General features: G+C 42.0%; 2 protein-coding genes and 1 pseudogene across 3 annotated transcripts; 2 read left to right on the top strand and 1 right to left on the bottom strand.

Moving 5' to 3' along the window:
- The first annotated feature begins 1,538 nt into the window (after positions 1 to 1,538).
- On the top strand, positions 1,539 to 6,539 carry LOC308400014 (serine/threonine-protein kinase pim-1-like). Its single transcript, XM_080887478.1, has 9 exons — positions 1,539 to 2,157; positions 2,550 to 2,786; positions 2,912 to 3,037; positions 3,161 to 3,255; positions 3,394 to 3,441; positions 3,526 to 3,744; positions 3,834 to 4,014; positions 4,101 to 4,271; positions 4,361 to 6,539. Exons 1-9 carry the CDS (start codon positions 2,097 to 2,099, stop codon positions 4,450 to 4,452), a joined length of 1,230 nt encoding a protein of 409 aa, XP_080743604.1. The 5' UTR covers positions 1,539 to 2,096; the 3' UTR covers positions 4,453 to 6,539.
- Positions 6,540 to 9,445: 2,906 nt separating this feature from the next.
- LOC308399831 lies at positions 9,446 to 14,781 on the bottom strand (annotated as a pseudogene). The gene is made up of 9 exons: positions 14,203 to 14,781; positions 13,576 to 13,663; positions 13,357 to 13,474; positions 12,232 to 12,337; positions 11,960 to 12,097; positions 11,561 to 11,764; positions 10,791 to 10,898; positions 10,396 to 10,562; positions 9,446 to 9,713 (listed from the first exon to the last, which is right to left on the bottom strand). The product of its transcript is annotated as an uncharacterized misc_RNA (transcript).
- A 2,763-nt stretch (positions 14,782 to 17,544) lies between these two features.
- On the top strand, positions 17,545 to 19,900 carry LOC308399832 (serine/threonine-protein kinase pim-2-like; the record flags this gene model as incomplete). Its single annotated transcript, XM_080887251.1, has 8 exons — positions 17,545 to 17,605; positions 17,998 to 18,234; positions 18,609 to 18,703; positions 18,842 to 18,889; positions 18,974 to 19,192; positions 19,282 to 19,462; positions 19,549 to 19,719; positions 19,809 to 19,900. 8 exons carry the CDS (start codon positions 17,545 to 17,547, stop codon positions 19,898 to 19,900), a joined length of 1,104 nt encoding a protein of 367 aa, XP_080743377.1.
- Positions 19,901 to 22,181: the final 2,281 nt, after the last annotated feature.

The following is a 22,181-nucleotide window of genomic DNA, read 5'->3' on the forward strand; positions in this document are numbered from 1 at the left end:
CAACAGTCCTTGTAAATACAATAAAGAACAATTTTTCAAATATACAGACTACAAATTTACATAAAGTTAAACTAGATGGTCTTGACTTGGTAAATGGAAAATGCAATAATCCATTTTTGAGGAGGTATTTGGTTAACACCTTATATCCAGGTAGGACAAAATTCTCCCTGTTCCATAAATCTCTTAAGCTAATAAATAAGCCCCAAGCAATCAAATTGCATAGATTTTTAGAAGAGTTTGATTTTTCTTAGCCCCTTATTTAAGTTATGTGTCTTGTTTATGGAACCTCACTTTTAGAGATTTTATGATCCCCCTTGTCTTCTTTATTTCTGTTCCTTGTTTTTCATTCTTTTTTTTTATTGTTATTTATTTTTGTATTGGTTATTCATCTTTTTATATTATTATTATGTAGATGTGTGAATATGGATGTGTATGTATGCATGTGTATATGCATATATATGTATATATATGTATATATATGTATGTGTATGTGTATATATGTATGTGTGTGTGTGTGTGTGTGTGTGTGTGTGTGTGTGTGTGTGTGTGTGTGTGTGTATGTATGTTTACTTTCAGTTATTGTCGATTTCATTGTGGTGTACAGGAGATGTGATTCTGTTCTGATTGATTTAATATGTCGCTTGTCTCTTTGAGATTGTCATTGTTATTGTTCTAAATAAAGTTCATTTAAAAAACAAAACAAAACAAAAAACCTCACAGGGAGACGCCATGTTGTTTATACGGAGTTTATTCTCGTCTTCTTCCGGTTGACGTTCAGGCTCTCTCACGGTGCAGCGCCACCTCAGGTCAAATTATGTCATGCTCTAATGTATCGTGTTTTTCTTTTCTGTGCTTTAATTTGTCTACAAAGTGAAAATAACCATAAGAGCTTTTAAGTATACACAGACATGCGCTTCTTAAATTTAGCTTAATTGGCTCCACAGGTAGGAAGTAAAAAAGTAAAAAAAAACTTCCTTGCTGTACTTAATTTTTACTCCCTACATTTTTAAACAAATATCTGTAGTTTCCACTCCGTATTTTTGACAGAGAGGAGGGCTGGGTAGCCGTAGTTTTTGTTGACCGCTGCGCTGCACAACATGTTTCGCTTTGTTACATTAGAGCCTGTGATGTTTTAAGAGTCTGAATCAGGAGCTGATGACATTACTCTGTAAACTCTCAAAGCACTTTAATAAACAAGCAAACAATTCCACCTCTTGCATTATTGCGTAAAGTTGACAGCGTGTCAGGCAAATAGGCAGGCTCCATCCCTGGCCTCTAGCGACTGTGGAAGTCGCTACAGTAATGTTTGCATCAGTCTATCAGATGAATCCCCTCCAAGTCCAATATTTACATCAGTTACAGTGATAATGCTTGGTGTCTACTTTCAGCCACCGCAGTAGAATGCCAGGAATGAATCTCATTGAAATTGTAGTTGCATTTGCTATTTAATTTAATTGTCATGGATGATACACAGACAACCCAACAGCAAACAGAGGAAAACAATGGGCCACGTGGGACACAGGGGCAAGGCAAAGTAACAGAAACCTAAAGCCTAAGAATATAACACAAGAAGAAAACAATAAAGAGAACCAAAAACATACATAAGAATAATCAATGAATATAAATGAACAAACACAAAACACTGGGTCACAGACTCAGTACCATGACAGTTAAATGTACATAATAAATACTTTAAATCAGATGACAATGTAGCTGACACTGTGTTTATTAGTGTGTGGTCAACCACAAATCTTCATACTGTCATCCATAGATGAGGTCTTTATACAAATGATGAAAGATAATGAAAGAAACTGTTTAATTGATATGAAATGATTGAATTATATGAAATATTATGGCTTTGTCTGCCAGAGTGTTTTTCTGTAAACTACTTTGAACTACTGGCAGTCAGTGAAGTCACTGAAAGGCAAGATTCTATGTTGTGTTGCCGTAGTTTCCAGAGTTTACTTATAAAGCTCACTTACAGAATTCAGTTAGAAAAGTCAAGCATTTGAAAGGTGCACATTTGAAGAAGTATTAACTCAATATTAACTCATTACGGTTTACATTTTCGATTTTAAAGGGTCTCCGAAATTACAATGAAAAAGGAAACAAGAAAAATTACCACTCCGGCCGATAAGAAAGATTCAGGAGATCAAGGTAAGTAAAATAATAAAATAAGAACCTGGTAAAATCCAAATCCTAGAAATGTTGACACTGTGTGAATCATTTTTGAAGCAATTGAATCATATGTTTGATTGAAAATAGCTTTAATACAAGATGTCTAATCAAAGGAAGGTTACCGGTCTTTTGGTAAAATAATGTAATAAGTTTATTCTTGGACTCAACAGTAAAAACAGACCAACAAGTGTCATCAAGATCTAAGACTTAGTAAACCTAGTATCAATTCGCACTGGTCAGTTTTTTTAATCCCAAGAATAAACTTGTGATCATTTAAGCAAAAGCAATTTCAAATTCTTTGCCATCAAACTGCTTCCAGTCCTGATGTCGGGGACTCTTTTTCACCACTGTGTTGTTGTCGTCGTTTATAGATTGTAAGAGCAGGACTGCTAAAAGAAAGGCCAGTCCTGAAAAGAAGACCCCAATAAAAAGGAGGAGGGTCGCTGAGCAGGCTGGTCCTTCCACCAGCTCAGATGTGGTCAAAGGAGTGAAGCGCAAGGTTGTGCAAGATGAAGAGGGCACAACAAAGAAAGCAAAGAAGGCTAAACTTCTCGACCATACGAGCGGTGACAAGGAGCAAGCATCCTCCTCGTTGGACTCTGGTAAAGGTAGGCTAATTAGTTGAATAAGGGGGTAGATTAAGTGTGGTTGCTAGGTTTAAGATATTGGTGTTTAGTGTTTGTGTCTATCATCCAGTGAGCTGATGTGCTTTTGGTGTTTTCCACATCTCCAGACTTGAACAACAAACAGGAGTGCACAAAAAATGGCAAAAGAAAGGCCACGGGAGACAACAGAGAGTCACCCAAGAAAAAAAAAAGGAATGTGGACCAGGACAAAAAATCAGTAGCAGACCAAAAACGTAAGTAGCAAGCAGCTTGGGTTTTATATTCAGGGGAAGGGCAGAAGGAACATTTAGGCTACAGAGGAGAGTAATTTGTGTCACAGCTGTAATAAAACAAGATTTGCTGTTTTGTCTGTTCAGGTGAATTCCAAGCCAGATATGTGGAGGAGCACCAGCTCGGAGAAGGAGGCTGCGGAGCAGTGTTTTCTGGCTACCGGATAGAAGATCGTTTTCCAGTAAGTGTTCAGATGATGGTAGTAAGACAGGCAGTAACGCAGATAATGGATAATATCGTAAACTGAGACGTCTGCTGTGTTTCCACCTTTCATTATGTCATACTGAGGAAATGCTCACCAATGCTCTGTGTCTTCTAGGTTGCCATCAAACACATTCCCAAAAATAAAGTCTACTGCAAAGTGGCGGTAAGCGTCCAACACTTGAATTAGTTTTACATTACTGGATTGAATGCGGCGTTCCTCATCATCCACTTTGTTGTAATATTTCAGGATGAAAATGGGAAGATGCTCTCGGTGGAAGTGGCCATTATGCTTAAACTTGCAGGTGAAGCAGAAGGGTCAGTGGGAATATCAGCACCTGTGTCCTTGCTGGAGTGGTTCGACTTTGGCAAAGAGCTGATCCTGGTGCTGGAGAGACCTGTCCCTGCTGTGGACCTGCAAAAATACAAAGCAGAAAATGGAAGAGCTTTACCAGAGGACAAGGCCAAGGTAGGTTGACTGGGAGAGCCTTAGACTGTACAGCATTCAATCAAGGCAGAAAAGCATTAACTCATTATTGTGTTTTTCATCTTTTCCAGGTCATTCTGAAGCAACTAGTTGATGCTGTAAAGGAACTTGAGGACAAACACATCTTTCATCGGGACATCAAGGGACAAAACATTCTGATTGAGACCGGCTCAGATGTGCCTCGAGTTCGCATCATTGACTTTGGACTGAGCTGCTTTGTTAAACAGCGATCTCTGTATCGCATCTTCTATGGTAACATATTCTGCTCCTGCTTTTCACAGATGTAACAATTTGTGTCTTTTGTTTTAGAAGAAATTGCAATTGTGTCTGTTTGTTAGGCACTCCTCTTCACATCCCTCCCGAGTGGTACATTAGGAGCTGCTACAGGTGTGGACCCACCACGGTGTGGCAAATGGGAGTGGTGTTGTATGAAGCGCTTCATGCACGATACTTTAGTACCGCGAGGTTCCTCACAAAGCAACTGAGCATCAAAAAGCGTCTGTCCACAGGTAAGAAAACTTCACACTTCCACATTCACTGATGCCTTGGATCACTAGAACTATCATCTTCATCTTTTTGATCTTTTCTTTCTTTCAAGAATGCCGGAATTTCTTGGACGCATGTTTAGCTATAGTCCCGGAGAAGCGCCCAACACTGGAGGAGCTCCAGCTTCACCCCTGGCTAAGATAACACACACAAACACACAATTCACACCTTATCATGTAAGTGTGATACATTGTAGTAACTTCCTTTCTTTTTTCTGTTGGACAGGAATAGATAGAGTGGGTCAATCTTAAAAAATAAATAAATAAAAATTTAGCTTTTTCGGAGTTCCTGTAACCCCCCCAGCCATCCCAGGAAAGGGGATCTCTCTTTGAATGGGCTTTCCCGAGGTTTCTTCCCATCGATCTGGCCCCCTGGGGAGTTTTTCCTCGTCTTCATAGAGAGCTTGGGCTGGGTCAGGAGCTCCATCAAAACTGTCTTTATTTGATGACATTAAAGTCATCAAATAAAGATGTGTTTTACTTAAAGTAAAATTTGATCAAAATAAAACTTGTTTAATTCATCTTTGCTGAAGATTCTCCTTCATTACTATTTTGTTTTGTTTTTTTTTACCCATGGTGCATTTTGACAAATAAGAAAACTGAATCAGGTTAAAGTGTGCACAAAGACAGTCACACTGCAAATGATCTGAAGACTTGCATCTGTTGCTCTAACCCCCAACTAGTTTAGACAGATTTCCTGGTTCTACCAGAGGTTTTTTCCTTCAAGAAGGGAGTTTTTCCTTCCCACTGTTGCTGAGTGTTTGCTCATAGTGGGTTGTAAAAGCATAAAAGTTAATAAGAGGCATTCATAGCAGAGTTATCACAGAGGGAACTATATAGCTTAAATGTACAATTTCTACAGGACGAATTATAACTTCATTATGTATAAAAGCTCCTGTGGATAATTACTCCTATTTGTAACTTTACACAAGAGAAAGTTTGCTGTCACACTATTTATAACAGGTTGGGTTTTGTCCTCTGAGTTGAGCCTTTGGTTGCAGTTTATTGAAGAATTTCCTCTAAAGTAGCTGTTGGTAAAGATTTAAGGTCCTGTTTATATACAGAAATATGCTTTAGTTCATGTTTTTTTACATGTCTGCCTCAGTGGATCAGTAGAAGATCTGGCACAGGAAACTAGATGATGAAAAAAGGTTACGAATACACATATATATCTATATAGATACAGATATACTCATGGTGGGTTCACGCCCTCGGCCCACGCCCCTCTGAGGAGGAAACACCTGGGCCTCATCAGTGCAGCCAGCATTTAAGCCAGGGAGTGGCTTCTACTCATCGCTGGATCGTTGTGTGTGACTCGCGTCAGTGCAGCCCGGCTCTGAGCAAGTTCTCATTTGCTTCCCTGTGCAAAACCTCTAACGTGTGTTTCCTTCTGTACATAGATCCCCTGGACCCGACTCTGCATTCCCCGAGCGGATTCCCTTTTTGTGTGAGTGTTTGGAGAGAGAGTCAGAAGAGGAGCAAGTGTCTTTTCCCTACCTGGATTTCCCCGGAGCCTTTTCCCTGTCACCGCTTTGTATATAGCACTATCCCCTGCACTGTTTGTATATACACCTGGTGGAACTGTAATAAATACTGACTGTGCCTCTGAGTCCTGCATGTGAGTCCTCAAGCGAACCGTGACACCCACACAGATGAGAGCTTAGCAGTGAAGCTCTCTCTTAAAATTTGAGTTATAAAGTCAGAAGTTATCACTGACAGAGATCCATGTTCTTTTAACATAAGAAAGAATATTTGCTGAAATTGACATTAATCCAAGCCCTTAAAACGCCATTTTGGATTAAGCATTTCCTTTTAGAAAAGTCTTCAATGAGCAGGAAGCTCCAGTACTGAAAAAAGAAGCCAACATCAACTGCTAAACGTGCTAAAAGTAAGTAAGTCCCTGTAGACTCCTATGATCAAAACACATACAGTATAAAAGTTATAGGTTACAGATCTGAAAAGTAAAACAAATGTCAAAGTGCAAAAAGACTTATGGTCCCATAGAAGTCTATTCCATTTGCCTGGAATTAGGTGAACACCTTTGTGACAAATTTAATGGCTCAGTCATTTGTTTCATGTCATATTTAATAAAAGACTGACATGGTGGCATGTTGAATTGTCCATTTTGCACATATTTGGTCATTCTAAGCGTCAGAAGGGGAAAGATCATTCTGGGAATGCCTACTGGCGAAGGATGTGTGACTGACAAGTCCAGTGTGTGAAGTTTAACTACAGTCTAAGGAGCGTGGAAAGAAAAGCATCTGGACTTCTTTAAGTTTCTTGAAGATGTTTCACCTCTCATCTGAGAAGCTTCTTCAGTTCAGAATTTCTTCAGAGAACTGAAGAAGCTTCTTGAATGAGAGGTGAAACGCTCTTCAAGAAGCTTAAAGAAGTCCAGATGCTTTTCTTTCCAAGCTCCTTAGACTACGATGACCTGAACGACTGAGAACCTTAACAGACAGTTCTTCCCTTCATTCATCATGCCTGATTTCAAAACACCAAGATGGCAGTCGTGAAAACACTCATCTTGAGTCTTCATGGGACTACGGTGAGATCAGTTATGCCTCTTATGATGCTGTCCCAGACTTCAAAGCAGTATAAAACATGTTTGCATCCTGTAACAACTCCCACTTCCCTCATTACCTTCTGTGTATTTATAGTTTTGTATGACTTCTTATGTTCCTGTTAATAAAGACCTGCCTTTGAGTTCATTCCCGTGTGTCTAGAGCCGTGCATTTGGGTCCTCTCTTGCCTTCACACAGCCGCCGCACGACAGAACGACGCAACCACGAAATGGACCCAGCAGGCTCCGCCCGTGAGGGAGATATTCTCCGTGTACAGAGTCTGGTGCAACGAATAACCCGCGCCTCGGACTCACGGACAATTTCCGTCGGACTTAACGCCATAAAGGCAATAATCGAGGGAAACCCTTTCCTTCACCAGCTCACCTGCTATGAGGGCTTTATTGACGAACTGAGCCAAGCCAAGGAGGCATTACAAGCTCGTGAGCTGGCAGACAGTGTCTGTTCCCGGGATTCCACACCACAGCGACTGCAGACGGAGATCTCCGCCAGTCAGCCGCCGCAGCAGCAGCGGACTAAGCTCGCCGCGACGGCATCGCAGCAGCAGACGGGGCTCTCGGTATCGCAACAGCGGCTGCTAAAACGAGAGGGTTTTTTGGCGCTGCTGCCGCGGAGCCCTTCTCCATCCCCTCTCAGCTCTGACCGTCGCTCTCCCGCTGCTTTCCTAGCAGCGATGAGGTCGGATGATGAAGAGGAGACCGTCACCCCCGCATCATCACCGGTTTCCCCCGTCACCTCCGTTCCCTCATCAAGGAGGAGACGCCGTCGCCGGTCCTCTCCTCAGCCGGATTCCGGGACTACTGAGCAGCCGGCTGGGGTGAGTGACAAAGACACTCTTTCTGTTCACTCTGAGGCTAGTTCTCACTACTCTGAATGCAGGAATGCAAACTCTGTGACTCTTGCCGTAGGCTCTAAAGGCTCACGATCTGTAAATGTTGAATCCGAACCCGAACTTCTTATGAACCGTTGTACTGCCCGGAGGGTCAACTCAGAGACCGTTTCTCCTACGTTTGGACTCATATTTGAGAAAGATTATCCTTCGCTAGTGTTTCCTAGGTCTGAAAACTTGAAGTCAGCATTTCCTGAGTTAGAGACACCTGCTTCTGTGCCCTTTACCTGTGTGTCTGCTGAGAATGATTGTTTTGCAGTTAAGCTCACCACTGGGGCTTTAAAACCTGCCTCCTTAGATGTTAAAGCAGTAAAATCCAAGACTGTAAATGTTCCTGTGATAGCTCGACCCCAGCTCGTTACTTCTGAGCCATCACCCCAGGGGAAAGTCCATTCTGACGTATTTACTGATTCGAATGTTCTTGAGTCAGGGGGCTCTACACCCACCACTGTTTTCCCTAGGTTTACTGCTTCCAGCGATCCGGAGGTAAAAGACTTTGTTTCATCTGCCTCTCCGGTGCACAGACCTATGTTTACATCGGCTATTAACCCCTCCTCTGTCAGTATAAGCATGGTTAGCTCCGAAGAAAGAAGCTCTAAGACTGTTGGTGCATCAGCTGATCACATTTCTCTAGAGTCTGTAAACACTGAAGGTGGTGCATTAGTGCCTGTAAGCTACAGCTTTAGCACACTTAACGCTATGAAGTCAGAGCGCTGTTCCTCATCCGCTCACTCAGGGCAGGGAATTGATCTCTTGCAGACTGTTCTTTCTAGGCCCGCCTCCCAGGCCCCTTGCGTTCTAGGGATAGCTGCGGCCCAGCACTCCCCTGCACCTATCTCAGTTCCCCAGGTGAGGGGGGCTGGCGCCCAGCTGGTCCCTGTTCCGGTTTCCGGGTCGACTGAGGCTCTGCTGGTCCCTGCACCCGTATCAGCTCCTCGGGTGGGGACAGCAGCCGCCCAGTCCCTGCCGAAATCTGTGCCAACCACTGAGGTGAGGCCCGCCAGGACCCAGCCGATCTCTGCACCTGTACCTGCTCCTCAGGTGGGAGCGACTGGTGTCCAGCAGGTGCCTGCACCTTTCATCCGCATTGTAGGCTCAGGGGACCCGACACCACCACCTGTCCAACATTCGCTCCCACAACCATCATTACACTCAGCTGCACAGGATGCTCCTCAGTCAGTCAGTCAGCCTTCTCCTCAGTGTACAGTCCAGCCTTCTCCCCAACCGCCATTACTACCACTAGTTCAGTTTGCTACCCAGTCTCCCTCAGTTCAATCTGTAGCTCTGCCTCCTGTGTCCCCGCTGGCTCTGTCTCCTGTGTCCCCCGCACCTCAGTCAGCTACCCCACCACAAGCTCAATTTTCACCTCTACCATCACTTCAGTCATCAGTTCAGTCTGCCACTCAGTCGCCCGTAGCTCCATCATCCACACCATCACCCGCTTCTCTTCCACCACAACCATCACGACACTCAGCCATTCAGGCTGCTGCTCAGTCAGTCATTCAACCTGTAGTCCTGTCATTAATGCACTCCTTAGCTGAACCATTAGCACAGTCACCGTTAACTCAGTCATCCACTCCACCGCCCACTCCACTGTCACCACAACCATTACTACAGCCATCAGTTTGGTCCCCTGTAGCAGTTTGGTCTTCTGGTCAGCTTAACATTCAGCCAGGGGTCCCGATACCCTCTGGCGCTACATCAGCTCCGGCTGGAAGCTCGGATGAGCCCATCCAGCACTCCGCGGCTTCCACGCTGCCACCTGCCTTGTCCGCTGGGGGTTCTGGAGAGCCCAGCCAGCCCTTCCTCGTCTCCGCTGGAGGGTTCGAGGGGCCCGGCCTCCGGTCCCGCTCTGTAGCCGCCGCCTTCCACACGGCCGGCCTCCGGATCTGTTCTGCCGCCGTTGCCGTCCGCAAGGGCTGTCTGGAGTCAGCCCTTGAGGGGGGGTATTGTCATGGTCCTGGGTCATTTTGACCCAGTGTTCTCAGTTTTCCTGTGGTTTTGTATTTTGTTCCTTATGTCCATTGGATTGTTTGGTTTGGTAGTTGGATTCCCCCTGTGTCCATGCTTTTATTGTGGTGTTTGTTCTGGTACCGTGTTCCCGTCCGTTGTGTTCTGTGTTCTCCTCATCCCCTCGTATTCATCCTTGTTCTCTGCCTCTCTCTCTGTGCTCATCTCTGTGTACTGTGTTGTGTTTAAGGTCCACATCTTGGTGTCAGTATTTTCAGTTTCGTGTCCTCCCTGCTCGGTCATGAGTAATTGTCTTCAGCTGTGTTCCCCGTGTGTTCCCACTTCCCTCATTACCTTCTGTGTATTTATGTCAGAGTGTCCCTTTGTTCTGTGTTGCGTCATCCTTCTAGGTTGTGTGCATTTCCCGTGTCTTCCCAGCGCCTCAGCTTTAGTTTCTCCCAGTATAGTTTTGTATGACTTCTTATGTTCCTGTTAATAAAGACCTGCCTTTGAGTTCATTCCCGTGTGTCTAGAGCCGTGCAATTGGGTCCTCTCTTGCCTTCACACAGCCGCCGCATGACAGTTAATACTTCTCATGGATATCTCAGATCTCCATCACAAATAAAATAATAAAGGGCCATAATAAGAGTTAGAAATCCATTGTTACCGCTCAAGCTCCAGTCTGGCCCTCTCCTCCTCTAGCTGAGCCTGGATCTCCATATTAAGGGCAACTTCCAGCTGCTGCTGTGTCAGCTCCAGCTCCCTGATCCTCTTCTTCTGTTGTTCAGCCTCCTTTTCCTTCACCTGCATCTCAGCCTGCATGCTGTCTTTTATCTATGCACACACACACAGCTACATAAACAGATGCACCAACAGAGCGGTATAAACTGACCTATTCCTGAATCACCTTTTCCTGGACTGTCATAACCATTTTTCCAAATCATTATAGGTGTGAATTTTATAATGACAGTCAACATTTTGCTGCAGTTCTCAAAGATCAAAGTCAAGGAGAAAAGACTCTGTACATAATTGGTGTCAAGTGGAAAACTTTTTTTTTTTTACCATCTCAGCCTCTTTCAGCTGTCTTTCCAGTTCCATCTGCACCTCCCTCTGCTTCCTCCGCTCTCTCTCCTCTGCCTCCCTTCGGCGAGTTTCCAGTTCCCGAGCATGCTGTGAAACAGATGAAAGAGCCATTGTTTGGTTTGTGTTTTCACCTCTATCCAGCAGGTGACACTAGGCCATCAGCTTCGAGGTTCAACGTATTGTGCTTTCAGCGGTGCTCTTCTTGATAACTTGGTTGAAGTAAGTGGGTATTTGAGTTCATGTTGCTTTCCTTACAGCTGTAAGTAATCTGCTCATTCCGCTTTTGATCTTTGGCACCAACAAGTGATTTTTTTCCCAGAGAAGTGCTGCTCACAGGAGATTTCCTCTATTTCAGACCATTTTCTATAAACCGGTTAGATGGTTGTACAGTTTCTGAAATACTCAGACAAGCCTGTCCGACACAAACAACAATGCATGTTCAAAGTCATTTAAATCCCATTTGACCTTCAGCAGGTCATCTTATTAATGTATACATGCCTAAATGCACTGAGCTGCTGCCATGTGATAGGCTGATTAGGTATTTGACCTAATGAGCAGCTCAACAGGTGTATCTAACAAAAATGTGGCCAGTGAGTGTACATGGTACTTTTTAAATGGACAAAATGAACTGCACTGGCAGCTGCCCAGTGCCACTATGACTTAGTTAAATAATCACTACCATGGATAGTTTGGTGCATGATGTAATTAAATAAATATTACAAAAAAAGATTCTTATAGCCCTCACTTACCTTGATAATGTTTTCAATCTCTAAGTCCTGTTTGTCTTTCTCTTTTTCTGTCTTCTCTGTCTCATGGATAGTCGAGTCATCAGATTGGCTGCCCCTGCTGCTGCAGCTGCTGCGGGCGCTCCGGCTGCGTTCCCGCTGACTGTTTTCCCGCTGGATCCGTCTCTTCAGTTTGAGTTCATGGTGAAGGGAAGACTTTCCCTCACTCTGAAGACGGAGGGCAGTTTGAATGGCTGAATACCAGATGTAAAATCTTGGGTATACTTTCCATTTAACTTTCCGAGTCAGACTGAATAGGATGGGTTATCTTTTAAAAATGAGGACTGGTGTAGCTTTACAGAGTAATTGAATACATGTTTCGGAAAATATGTTAATCCCTTTTGGATAAAGTGGCTGACTGACCTCCACCTGCCGGAGCACCTCTCTGACAGGTTCAGTAGCCGATGCCATCAGCTCAGTATGGAACGCACCACTGACTGGGAGAGTTTTGGTCCGCATGAACTTTAGGCGCCGAGAGTTTTCCTGGAGGAAATCCAGAGCCTGAGAAGTCAAAGAAGACAGCAGAAATGACAAGAGCAGCTCTAACAACTTTTTTGATGGTTGAGAGAAGACAGAAAAGAGAACACAATAGATTCACGGTATATTAAAGCAGCAAGAATATATGAATGCATTACCTGCTGGTGCCCTGCAATAACCCTGCCATCTGGAAAAAGCTAGTTGGCCACAGAGCACACAGGATTCTCCATCCCCAGACTCTTGCAGTGCTCTTTTGCCTGCAGACTAGGGCTGCCACAAACGATTATTTTGATAGTCGACTAGTCACCGATTATTTTTGCGATTAGTCGACTAATCAGATCATCATCCATTGGATGTAAAACGTTCAGCTTATTGCACCAGCAGCATCTGCTCTTATATAACTATCATTAGCTTACAGCTTTAAGTGTTTAAGGTATGTGCTAACTAAAAATAAAGACAAGATGATAGTTTATTAAATTTTAATGAAATTTGCAGATTGTTTCGGTGAAGTTTAATAAACTCCTTGCTATCTAAAATATAACAGGACACCGGAGAATATTCTCGAGCATCTCACACTTCTGATAATCAGCTGTCTGCTTGACGTTTATTCAGCTGTGTAAAAACTATAACTTTAATCTCAGCAAAACAGATTTACTCAGGAACAAATAAAATACTAAAATAAGCCAAACAATAACATTTTTAAGTTATCTAAGTGACTTATATATCATGTTTAACCTGAGCAGCGAAAGACAGCGGTGTGTTTGAAAACGATCTGCCGGGAGTCCGGTGTTCTCACAGCTCTAGTGAGCCTTGCCCCGGCTAGCTATCGAGCTAGTGGGTAACAGACGTCTCCGAAAACATCGGAGCGCTTTTGAAAATATGTGGTGTCTTGATAAACTGAGCAGATATTTGAGGTTTACACAGCTACATTCTCGCCTGAAAATATGTTAAACGTTTATTTTGTGACCCAGAAAGAATAATAAGAGTAATATTAAAACTAACTAGCTGCCGCCATTGTTGGAAACTGAGCTAGGCCGCGCTATGAATTCTGGGACACCGCTTCTTCTTCTTCTTCGGGGTTTAACGGCAGCTGGCATCCTTGTATATGCAGTGCTGCCATCTTCTGTTTCAGTCCGTTATTACACTCTTAAATCCTGCTACTTATTCCTGCGTCTTTTGTGATCTTACAAAGCTTCAAATGCCGCCTCGACTATTAAATCAGTCGTCGACGATTTTGATAGTCGACGTAATCGTGACTAGTCGACTAATCGTGGCAGCCCTACTGCAGACAGGCATAATTATACTGAGCCTGAGGTCTACCAGTGACTGACAGCATCCCACTGGGAACCAGTTCTGAGGCCTTCTGCATAGTCTCCGCTCGCACCTTCACTGCATACAAAGCTAGAAGATGCATAAGGAGTAAATACAGAATATTAACCAAAGTTGTGATTAAAACACCTTTTACAAGTGCACAAAAAAACCCAAAAAAGAAATCTTTCTACCTTCTGCAAAGTTCATCGCCCCAGAAAAGACAAGAGCAGCAAATTCTCCGACACTGAAACCTGCAGCAGCGACACACATCTCAATGGCCTGTGTACAGCAGGAAACAAGTCAAAAAAAAAATAAAAAAATAAAAATGTAACAGCCTCCCGATTATGACCGATATATCATTTATGTCACTGATACATCCGTAACTGAAATTAACTCAGAACAATTTGTTTATTTTTTTAAATGGTCATTCAGAATCAGAAGATTATTTACGGTGATGTTTTTGGTGGGAGTGAAACAACAATCTACTGATAAAAACAATAAAAACAAGATGTGATAATAAGAAATAACCACTGTTGGAAGCCTTATTTACTCTACCGCCTTAATCAGGTGCAGTAATTAAAGTTGAAATGAGAAACTTTGCATTTGAAAGATGCTCTTCTACTGGGCACTCAAAATGCTTTCTTACAACAAGCATCATTCATCCACACCTTCATACATAATGTGCGCACATTTTAAATATAAATTAATATTACTGTAGCAGTATTTAAAAAAAAAAAAAAAAAAGATAAAATGGCCACATTTAAGAAGGCAGGACCTGCAGTTATTGTCCTTTTTCCAGACATTTATCTGGCACTTACTTTGGGGTTTTCTTGGTTGAGTCTCTCCACAGCAGCCAGGGAGGTGACAAACACCGCCGGCTGACAGTGAACCGTTTTCTGCAGCTCGTCCTCGGGGCCCTCCAGACACAGAGACAGCAGGTCGTAACCCAGGATCTTCTGGGCTACGGTGAACATTTCTTTAACGTTGGGGTATTTTAAAAGTCCTCTGCCCATGCCCACAAACTGGCTGCCCTGACCGGGGAAGAGGAGCACGGAGCAGCCACTGGGGTCTTTTTTGGGTCTCCGCTGAGGCGCCGCGGCTGGCTCGCTGTTCGGGGGAGAAGCGGGGGCTTCAGCCGGAGAAGGGTAATCTCCAGCCGTGGAACCGGGCTTGTTGGTGGACAGCGTCCTGCTCAGAGAGACCAGCGACCTGACCTTCCCTCTGGAAGATGCTGCCATCCTGACTGCCACTGATGCCAACATGAGCTGTTCCTCATCCAACGACGTGTCTGCGGATGAAATAAGACGCACAGCCCGCCCGGACAAACTGTAATCACCGAAAGAGTCAACTTTGCTTGAACTCAACTCTGACATCTGCTCGGCATGACACCTCACAGGGAGACGAAAAGAATATTCAGAATACAATTGACAAATGCAAAAAAAACCTCTAAACCATTGACTACAGAGAGATTTAACGTTGTTCGGCAGGATAATGTTGACCAAGGTTGAATCTTTGTCCAGTTTAATCTATCCAGCTTATTCCCTAGCCATCCCACCAAGAATTATAAAAGACATAAATAAGGCGAATTTTAATTTCATATGGAAAAATAAACATCATTATATTAGTAACAGGGACTTGATAAAAGATTATGAAGAGGGGGGTTTAAAAGCAATCGATTTTGAAATAATGAATGGCATTTTAAAGATTAATTGGCTACGATCTTTCTTGAAAAATGATAATGAGATGTGGTTCTTGATGCCATCTCTTATTTTCAACAAAGTTGGGGGGATCCTTTTAGTATGTGATTTTGACATTTCTAAACTACCCATAAAACTTTCCAAATTTCATCAACAAGTTTTGTTAAATTGTAAATTAATGTTTAAACATAACTTTAGTCCCCACAATGTTCCATTGTGGAATAATAGGGTGATATTGGATCGGGGGAAATCTATGTTTGTGGACGAATGGATGACAAAACAAATTTGGTCTGTGACACATATAATGGATGAAAATGGAGATATACTTGAATTAAACAGGCTTAATGAGAAATATGACATGAGTTGCTCGTTCGAGCTCTATAAAAAGGTTTCACAGAATATCCCAACAGTCCTTGTAAATACAATAAAGAACAATTTTTCAAATATACAGACTACAAATTTACATAAAGTTAAACTAGATGGTCTTGACTTGGTTAATGGAAAATGCAATAATCCATTTTTGAGGAGGTATTTGGTTAACACCTTATATCCAGGTAGGACAAAATTCTCTCTGTTCCATAAATCTCTTAAGCTAATAAATAAGCCCCAAGCAATCAAATTGCATAGATTTTTAGAAGAGTTTGATTTTTCTTAGCCCCTTATTTAAGTTATGTGTCTTGTTTATGGAACCTCACTTTTAGAGATTTTATGATCCCCCTTGTCTTCTTTATTTCTGTTCCTTGTTTTTCATTCTTTTTTTTATTGTTATTTATTTTTGTATTGGTTATTCATCTTTTTATATTATTATTATGTAGATGTGTGAATATGGATGTGTATGTATGCATGTGTATATGCATATATATGTATGTGTATGTATATATATGTATGTGTATGTGTATGTGTGTGTGTGTGTGTGTGTGTGTGTATGTATGTTTACTTTCAGTTATTGTCGATTTCATTGTGGTGTACAGGAGATGTGATTCTGTTCTGATTGATTTAATATGTCGCTTGTCTCTTTGAGATTGTCATTGTTATTGTTCTAAATAAAGTTCATTTAAAAAACAAAACAAAACAAAAAACCTCACAGGGAGACGCCATGTTGTTTATACGGAGTTTATTCTCGTCTTCTTCCGGTTGACGTTCAGGCTCTCTCACGGTGCAGCGCCACCTCAGGTCAAATTATGTCATGCTCTAATGTATCGTGTTTTTCTTTTCTGTGCTTTAATTTGTCTACAAAGTGAAAATAACCATAAGAGCTTTTAAGTATACACAGACATGCGCTTCTTAAATTTAGCTTAATTGGCTCCACAGGTAGGAAGTAAAAAAGTAAAAAAAAACTTCCTTGCTGTACTTAATTTTTACTCCCTACATTTTTAAACAAATATCTGTAGTTTCCACTCCGTATTTTTGACAGAGAGGAGGGCTGGGTAGCCGTAGTTTTTGTTGACCGCTGCGCTGCACAACATGTTTCGCTTTGTTACATTAGAGCCTGTGATGTTTTAAGAGTCTGAATCAGGAGCTGATGACATTACTCTGTAAACTCTCAAAGCACTTTAATAAACAAGCAAACAATTCCACCTCTTGCATTATTGCGTAAAGTTGACAGCGTGTCAGGCAAATAGGCAGGCTCCATCCCTGGCCTCTAGCGACTGTGGAAGTCGCTACAGTAATGTTTGCATCAGTCTATCAGATGAATCCCCTCCAAGTCCAATATTTACATCAGTTACAGTGATAATGCTTGGTGTCTACTTTCAGCCACCGCAGTAGAATGCCAGGAATGAATCTCATTGAAATTGTAGTTGCATTTGCTATTTAATTTAATTGTCATGGATGATACACAGACAACCCAACAGCAAACAGAGGAAAACAATGGGCCACGTGGGACACAGGGGCAAGGCAAAGTAACAGAAACCTAAAGCCTAAGAATATAACACAAGAAGAAAACAATAAAGAGAACCAAAAACATACATAAGAATAATCAATGAATATAAATGAACAAACACAAAACACTGGGTCACAGACTCAGTACCATGACAGTTAAATGTACATAATAAATACTTTAAATCAGATGACAATGTAGCTGACACTGTGTTTATTAGTGTGTGGTCAACCACAAATCTTCATACTGTCATCCATAGATGAGGTCTTTATACAAATGATGAAAGATAATGAAAGAAACTGTTTAATTGATATGAAATGATTGAATTATATGAAATATTATGGCTTTGTCTGCCAGAGTGTTTTTCTGTAAACTACTTTGAACTACTGGCAGTCAGTGAAGTCACTGAAAGGCAAGATTCTATGTTGTGTTGCCGTAGTTTCCAGAGTTTACTTATAAAGCTCACTTACAGAATTCAGTTAGAAAAGTCAAGCATTTGAAAGGTGCACATTTGAAGAAGTATTAACTCAATATTAACTCATTACGGTTTACATTTTCGATTTTAAAGGGTCTCCGAAATTACAATGAAAAAGGAAACAAGAAAAATTACCACTCCGGCCGATAAGAAAGATTCAGGAGATCAAGGTAAGTAAAATAATAAAATAAGAACCTGGTAAAATCCAAATCCTAGAAATGTTGACACTGTGTGAATCATTTTTGAAGCAATTGAATCATATGTTTGATTGAAAATAGCTTTAATACAAGATGTCTAATCAAAGGAAGGTTACCGGTCTTTTGGTAAAATAATGTAATAAGTTTATTCTTGGACTCAACAGTAAAAACAGACCAACAAGTGTCATCAAGATCTAAGACTTAGTAAACCTAGTATCAATTCGCACTGGTCAGTTTTTTTAATCCCAAGAATAAACTTGTGATCATTTAAGCAAAAGCAATTTCAAATTCTTTGCCATCAAACTGCTTCCAGTCCTGATGTCGGGGACTCTTTTTCACCACTGTGTTGTTGTCGTCGTTTATAGATTGTAAGAGCAGGACTGCTAAAAGAAAGGCCAGTCCTGAAAAGAAGACCCCAATAAAAAGGAGGAGGGTCGCTGAGCAGGCTGGTCCTTCCACCAGCTCAGATGTGGTCAAAGGAGTGAAGCGCAAGGTTGTGCAAGATGAAGAGGGCACAACAAAGAAAGCAAAGAAGGCTAAACTTCTCGACCATACGAGCGGTGACAAGGAGCAAGCATCCTCCTCGTTGGACTCTGGTAAAGGTAGGCTAATTAGTTGAATAAGGGGGTAGATTAAGTGTGGTTGCTAGGTTTAAGATATTGGTGTTTAGTGTTTGTGTCTATCATCCAGTGAGCTGATGTGCTTTTGGTGTTTTCCACATCTCCAGACTTGAACAACAAACAGGAGTGCACAAAAAATGGCAAAAGAAAGGCCACGGGAGACAACAGAGAGTCACCCAAGAAAAAAAAAAGGAATGTGGACCAGGGCAAAAAATCAGTGGCAGACCAAAAACGTAAGTAGCAAGCAGCTTGGGTTTTATATTCAGGGGAAGGGCAGAAGGAACATTTAGGCTACAGAGGAGAGTAATTTGTGTCACAGCTGTAATAAAACAAGATTTGCTGTTTTGTCTGTTCAGGTGAATTCCAAGCCAGATATGTGGAGGAGCACCAGCTCGGAGAAGGAGGCTGCGGAGCAGTGTTTTCTGGCTACCGGATAGAAGATCGTTTTCCAGTAAGTGTTCAGATGATGGTAGTAAGACAGGCAGTAACGCAGATAATGGATAATATCGTAAACTGAGACGTCTGCTGTGTTTCCACCTTTCATTATGTCATACTGAGGAAATGCTCACCAATGCTCTGTGTCTTCTAGGTTGCCATCAAACACATTCCCAAAAATAAAGTCTACTGCAAAGTGGCGGTAAGCGTCCAACACTTGAATTAGTTTTACATTACTGGATTGAATGCGGCGTTCCTCATCATCCACTTTGTTGTAATATTTCAGGATGAAAATGGGAAGATGCTCTCGGTGGAAGTGGCCATTATGCTTAAACTTGCAGGTGAAGCAGAAGGGTCAGTGGGAATATCAGCACCTGTGTCCTTGCTGGAGTGGTTCGACTTTGGCAAAGAGCTGATCCTGGTGCTGGAGAGACCTGTCCCTGCTGTGGACCTGCAAAAATACAAAGCAGAAAATGGAAGAGCTTTACCAGAGGACAAGGCCAAGGTAGGTTGACTGGGAGAGCCTTAGACTGTACAGCATTCAATCAAGGCAGAAAAGCATTAACTCATTATTGTGTTTTTCATCTTTTCCAGGTCATTCTGAAGCAACTAGTTGATGCTGTAAAGGAACTTGAGGAGAAACACATCTTTCATCGGGACATCAAGGGACAAAACATTCTGATTGAGACCGGCTCAGATGTGCCTCGAGTTCGCATCATTGACTTTGGACTGAGCTGCTTTGTTAAACAGCGATCTCTGTATCGCATCTTCTATGGTAACATATTCTGCTCCTGCTTTTCACAGATGTAACAATTTGTGTCTTTTGTTTTAGAAGAAATTGCAATTGTGTCTGTTTGTTAGGCACTCCTCTTCACATCCCTCCCGAGTGGTACATTAGGAGCTGCTACAGGTGTGGACCCACCACGGTGTGGCAAATGGGAGTGGTGTTGTATGAAGCGCTTCATGCACGATACTTTAGTACCGCGAGGTTCCTCACAAAGCAACTGAGCATCAAAAAGCGTCTGTCCACAGGTAAGAAAACTTCACACTTCCACATTCACTGATGCCTTGGATCACTAGAACTATCATCTTCATCTTTTTGATCTTTTCTTTCTTTCAAGAATGCCGGAATTTCTTGGACGCATGTTTAGCTATAGTCCCGGAGAAGCGCCCAACACTGGAGGAGCTCCAGCTTCACCCCTGGCTAAGATAACACACACAAACACACAATTCACACCTTATCATGTAAGTGTGATACATTGTAGTAACTTCCTTTCTTTTTTCTGTTGGACAGGAATAGATAGAGTGGGTCAATCTTAAAAAATAAATAAATAAAAATTTAGCTTTTTTGGAGTTCCTGTAACCCCCCCAGCCATCCCAGGAAAGGGGATCTCTCTTTGAATGGGCTTTCCCGAGGTTTCTTCCCATCGATCTGGCCCCCTGGGGAGTTTTTCCTCGTCTTCATAGAGAGCTTGGGCTGGGTCAGGAGCTCCATCAAAACTGTCTTTATTTGATGACATTAAAGTCATCAAATAAAGATGTGTTTTACTTAAAGTAAAATTTGATCAAAATAAAACTTGTTTAATTCATCTTTGCTGAGGATTCGCCTTCATTACTATTTTGTTTTGTTTTGTTTTTTTTTACCCATGGTGCATTTTGACAAATAAGAAAACTGAATCAGGTTAAAGTGTGCACAAAGACAGTCACACTGCAAATGATCTGAAGACTTGCATCTGTTGCTCTAACCCCCAACTAGTTTAGACAGATTTCCTGGTTCTACCAGAGGTTTTTTCCTTCAAGAAGGGAGTTTTTCCTTCCCACTGTTGCTGAGTGTTTGCTCATAGTGGGTTGTAAAAGCATAAAAGTTAATAAGAGGCATTCATAGCAGAGTTATCACAGAGGGAACTATATAGCTTAAATGTACAATTTCTACAGGACGAATTATAACTTCATTATGTATAAAAGCTCCTGTGGATAATTACTCCTATTTGTAACTTTACACAAGAGAAAGTTTGCTGTCACACTATTTATAACAGGTTGGGTTTTGTCCTCTGAGTTGAGCCTTTGGTTGCAGTTTATTGAAGAATTTCCTCTAAAGTAGCTGTTGATAAAGATTTAAGGTCCTGTTTATATACAGAAATATGCTTTAGTTCATGTTTTTTTACATGTCTGCCTCAGTGGATCAGTAGAAGATCTGGCACAGGAAACTAGATGATGAAAAAAGGTTACGAATACACATATATATCTATATAGATACAGATATACTCATGGTGGGTTCACGCCCTCGGCCCACGCCCCTCTGAGGAGGAAACACCTGGGCCTCATCAGTGCAGCCAGCATTTAAGCCAGGGAGTGGCTTCTACTCATCGCTGGATCGTTGTGTGTGACTCGCGTCAGTGCAGCCCGGCTCTGAGCAAGTTCTCATTTGCTTCCCTGTGCAAAACCTCTAACGTGTGTTTCCTTCTGTACATAGATCCCCTGGACCCGACTCTGCATTCCCCGAGCGGATTCCCTTTTTGTGTGAGTGTTTGGAGAGAGAGTCAGAAGAGGAGCAAGTGTCTTTTCCCTACCTGGATTTCCCCGGAGCCTTTTCCCTGTCACCGCTTTGTATATAGCACTATCCCCTGCACTGTTTGTATATACACCTGGTGGAACTGTAATAAATACTGACTGTGCCTCTGAGTCCTGCATGTGAGTCCTCAAGCGAACCGTGACACCCACACAGATGAGAGCTTAGCAGTGAAGCTCTCTCTTAAAATTTGAGTTATAAAGTCAGAAGTTATCACTGACAGAGATCCATGTTCTTTTAACATAAGAAAGAATATTTGCTGAAATTGACATTAATCCAAGCCCTTAAAACGCCATTTTGGATTAAGCATTTCCTTTTAGAAAAGTCTTCAATGAGCAGGAAGCTCCAGTACTGAAAAAAGAAGCCAACATCAACTGCTAAACGTGCTAAAAGTAAGTAAGTCCCTGTAGACTCCTATGATCAAAACACATACAGTATAAAAGTTATAGGTTACAGATCTGAAAAGTAAAACAAATGTCAAAGTGCAAAAAGACTTATGGTCCCATAGAAGTCTATTCCATTTGCCTGGAATTAGGTGAACACCTTTGTGACAAATTTAATGGCTCAGTCATTTGTTTCATGTCATATTTAATAAAAGACTGACATGGTGGCATGTTGAATTGTCCATTTTGCACATATTTGGTCATTCTAAGCGTCAGAAGGGGAAAGATCATTCTGGGAATGCCTACTGGCGAAGGATGTGTGACTGACAAGTCCAGTGTGTGAAGTTTAACTACAGTCTAAGGAGCGTGGAAAGAAAAGCATCTGGACTTCTTTAAGTTTCTTGAAGATGTTTCACCTCTCATCTGAGAAGCTTCTTCAGTTCAGAATTTCTTCAGAGAACTGAAGAAGCTTCTTGAATGAGAGGTGAAACGCTCTTCAAGAAGCTTAAAGAAGTCCAGATGCTTTTCTTTCCAAGCTCCTT

This window comes from Rhamphochromis sp. 'chilingali', assembly GCF_963969265.1.
Source record: "Rhamphochromis sp. 'chilingali' genome assembly, chromosome: 7".
Lineage (NCBI taxonomy): Eukaryota > Metazoa > Chordata > Actinopteri > Cichliformes > Cichlidae > Rhamphochromis > Rhamphochromis sp. 'chilingali'.

Coding starts and splice junctions, on each gene's coding strand:
- LOC308400014 (XM_080887478.1), top strand. CDS start 2,097: ATGAAAAAGGAAACAAGAAAAATTACCACTCCGGCCGATAAGAAAGAT. Junction 2,158..2,549: donor GAAAGATTCAGGAGATCAAG/GTAAGTAAAATA, acceptor CGTCGTTTATAG/ATTGTAAGAGCAGGACTGCT. Junction 4,272..4,360: donor CAAAAAGCGTCTGTCCACAG/GTAAGAAAACTT, acceptor CTTTCTTTCAAG/AATGCCGGAATTTCTTGGAC.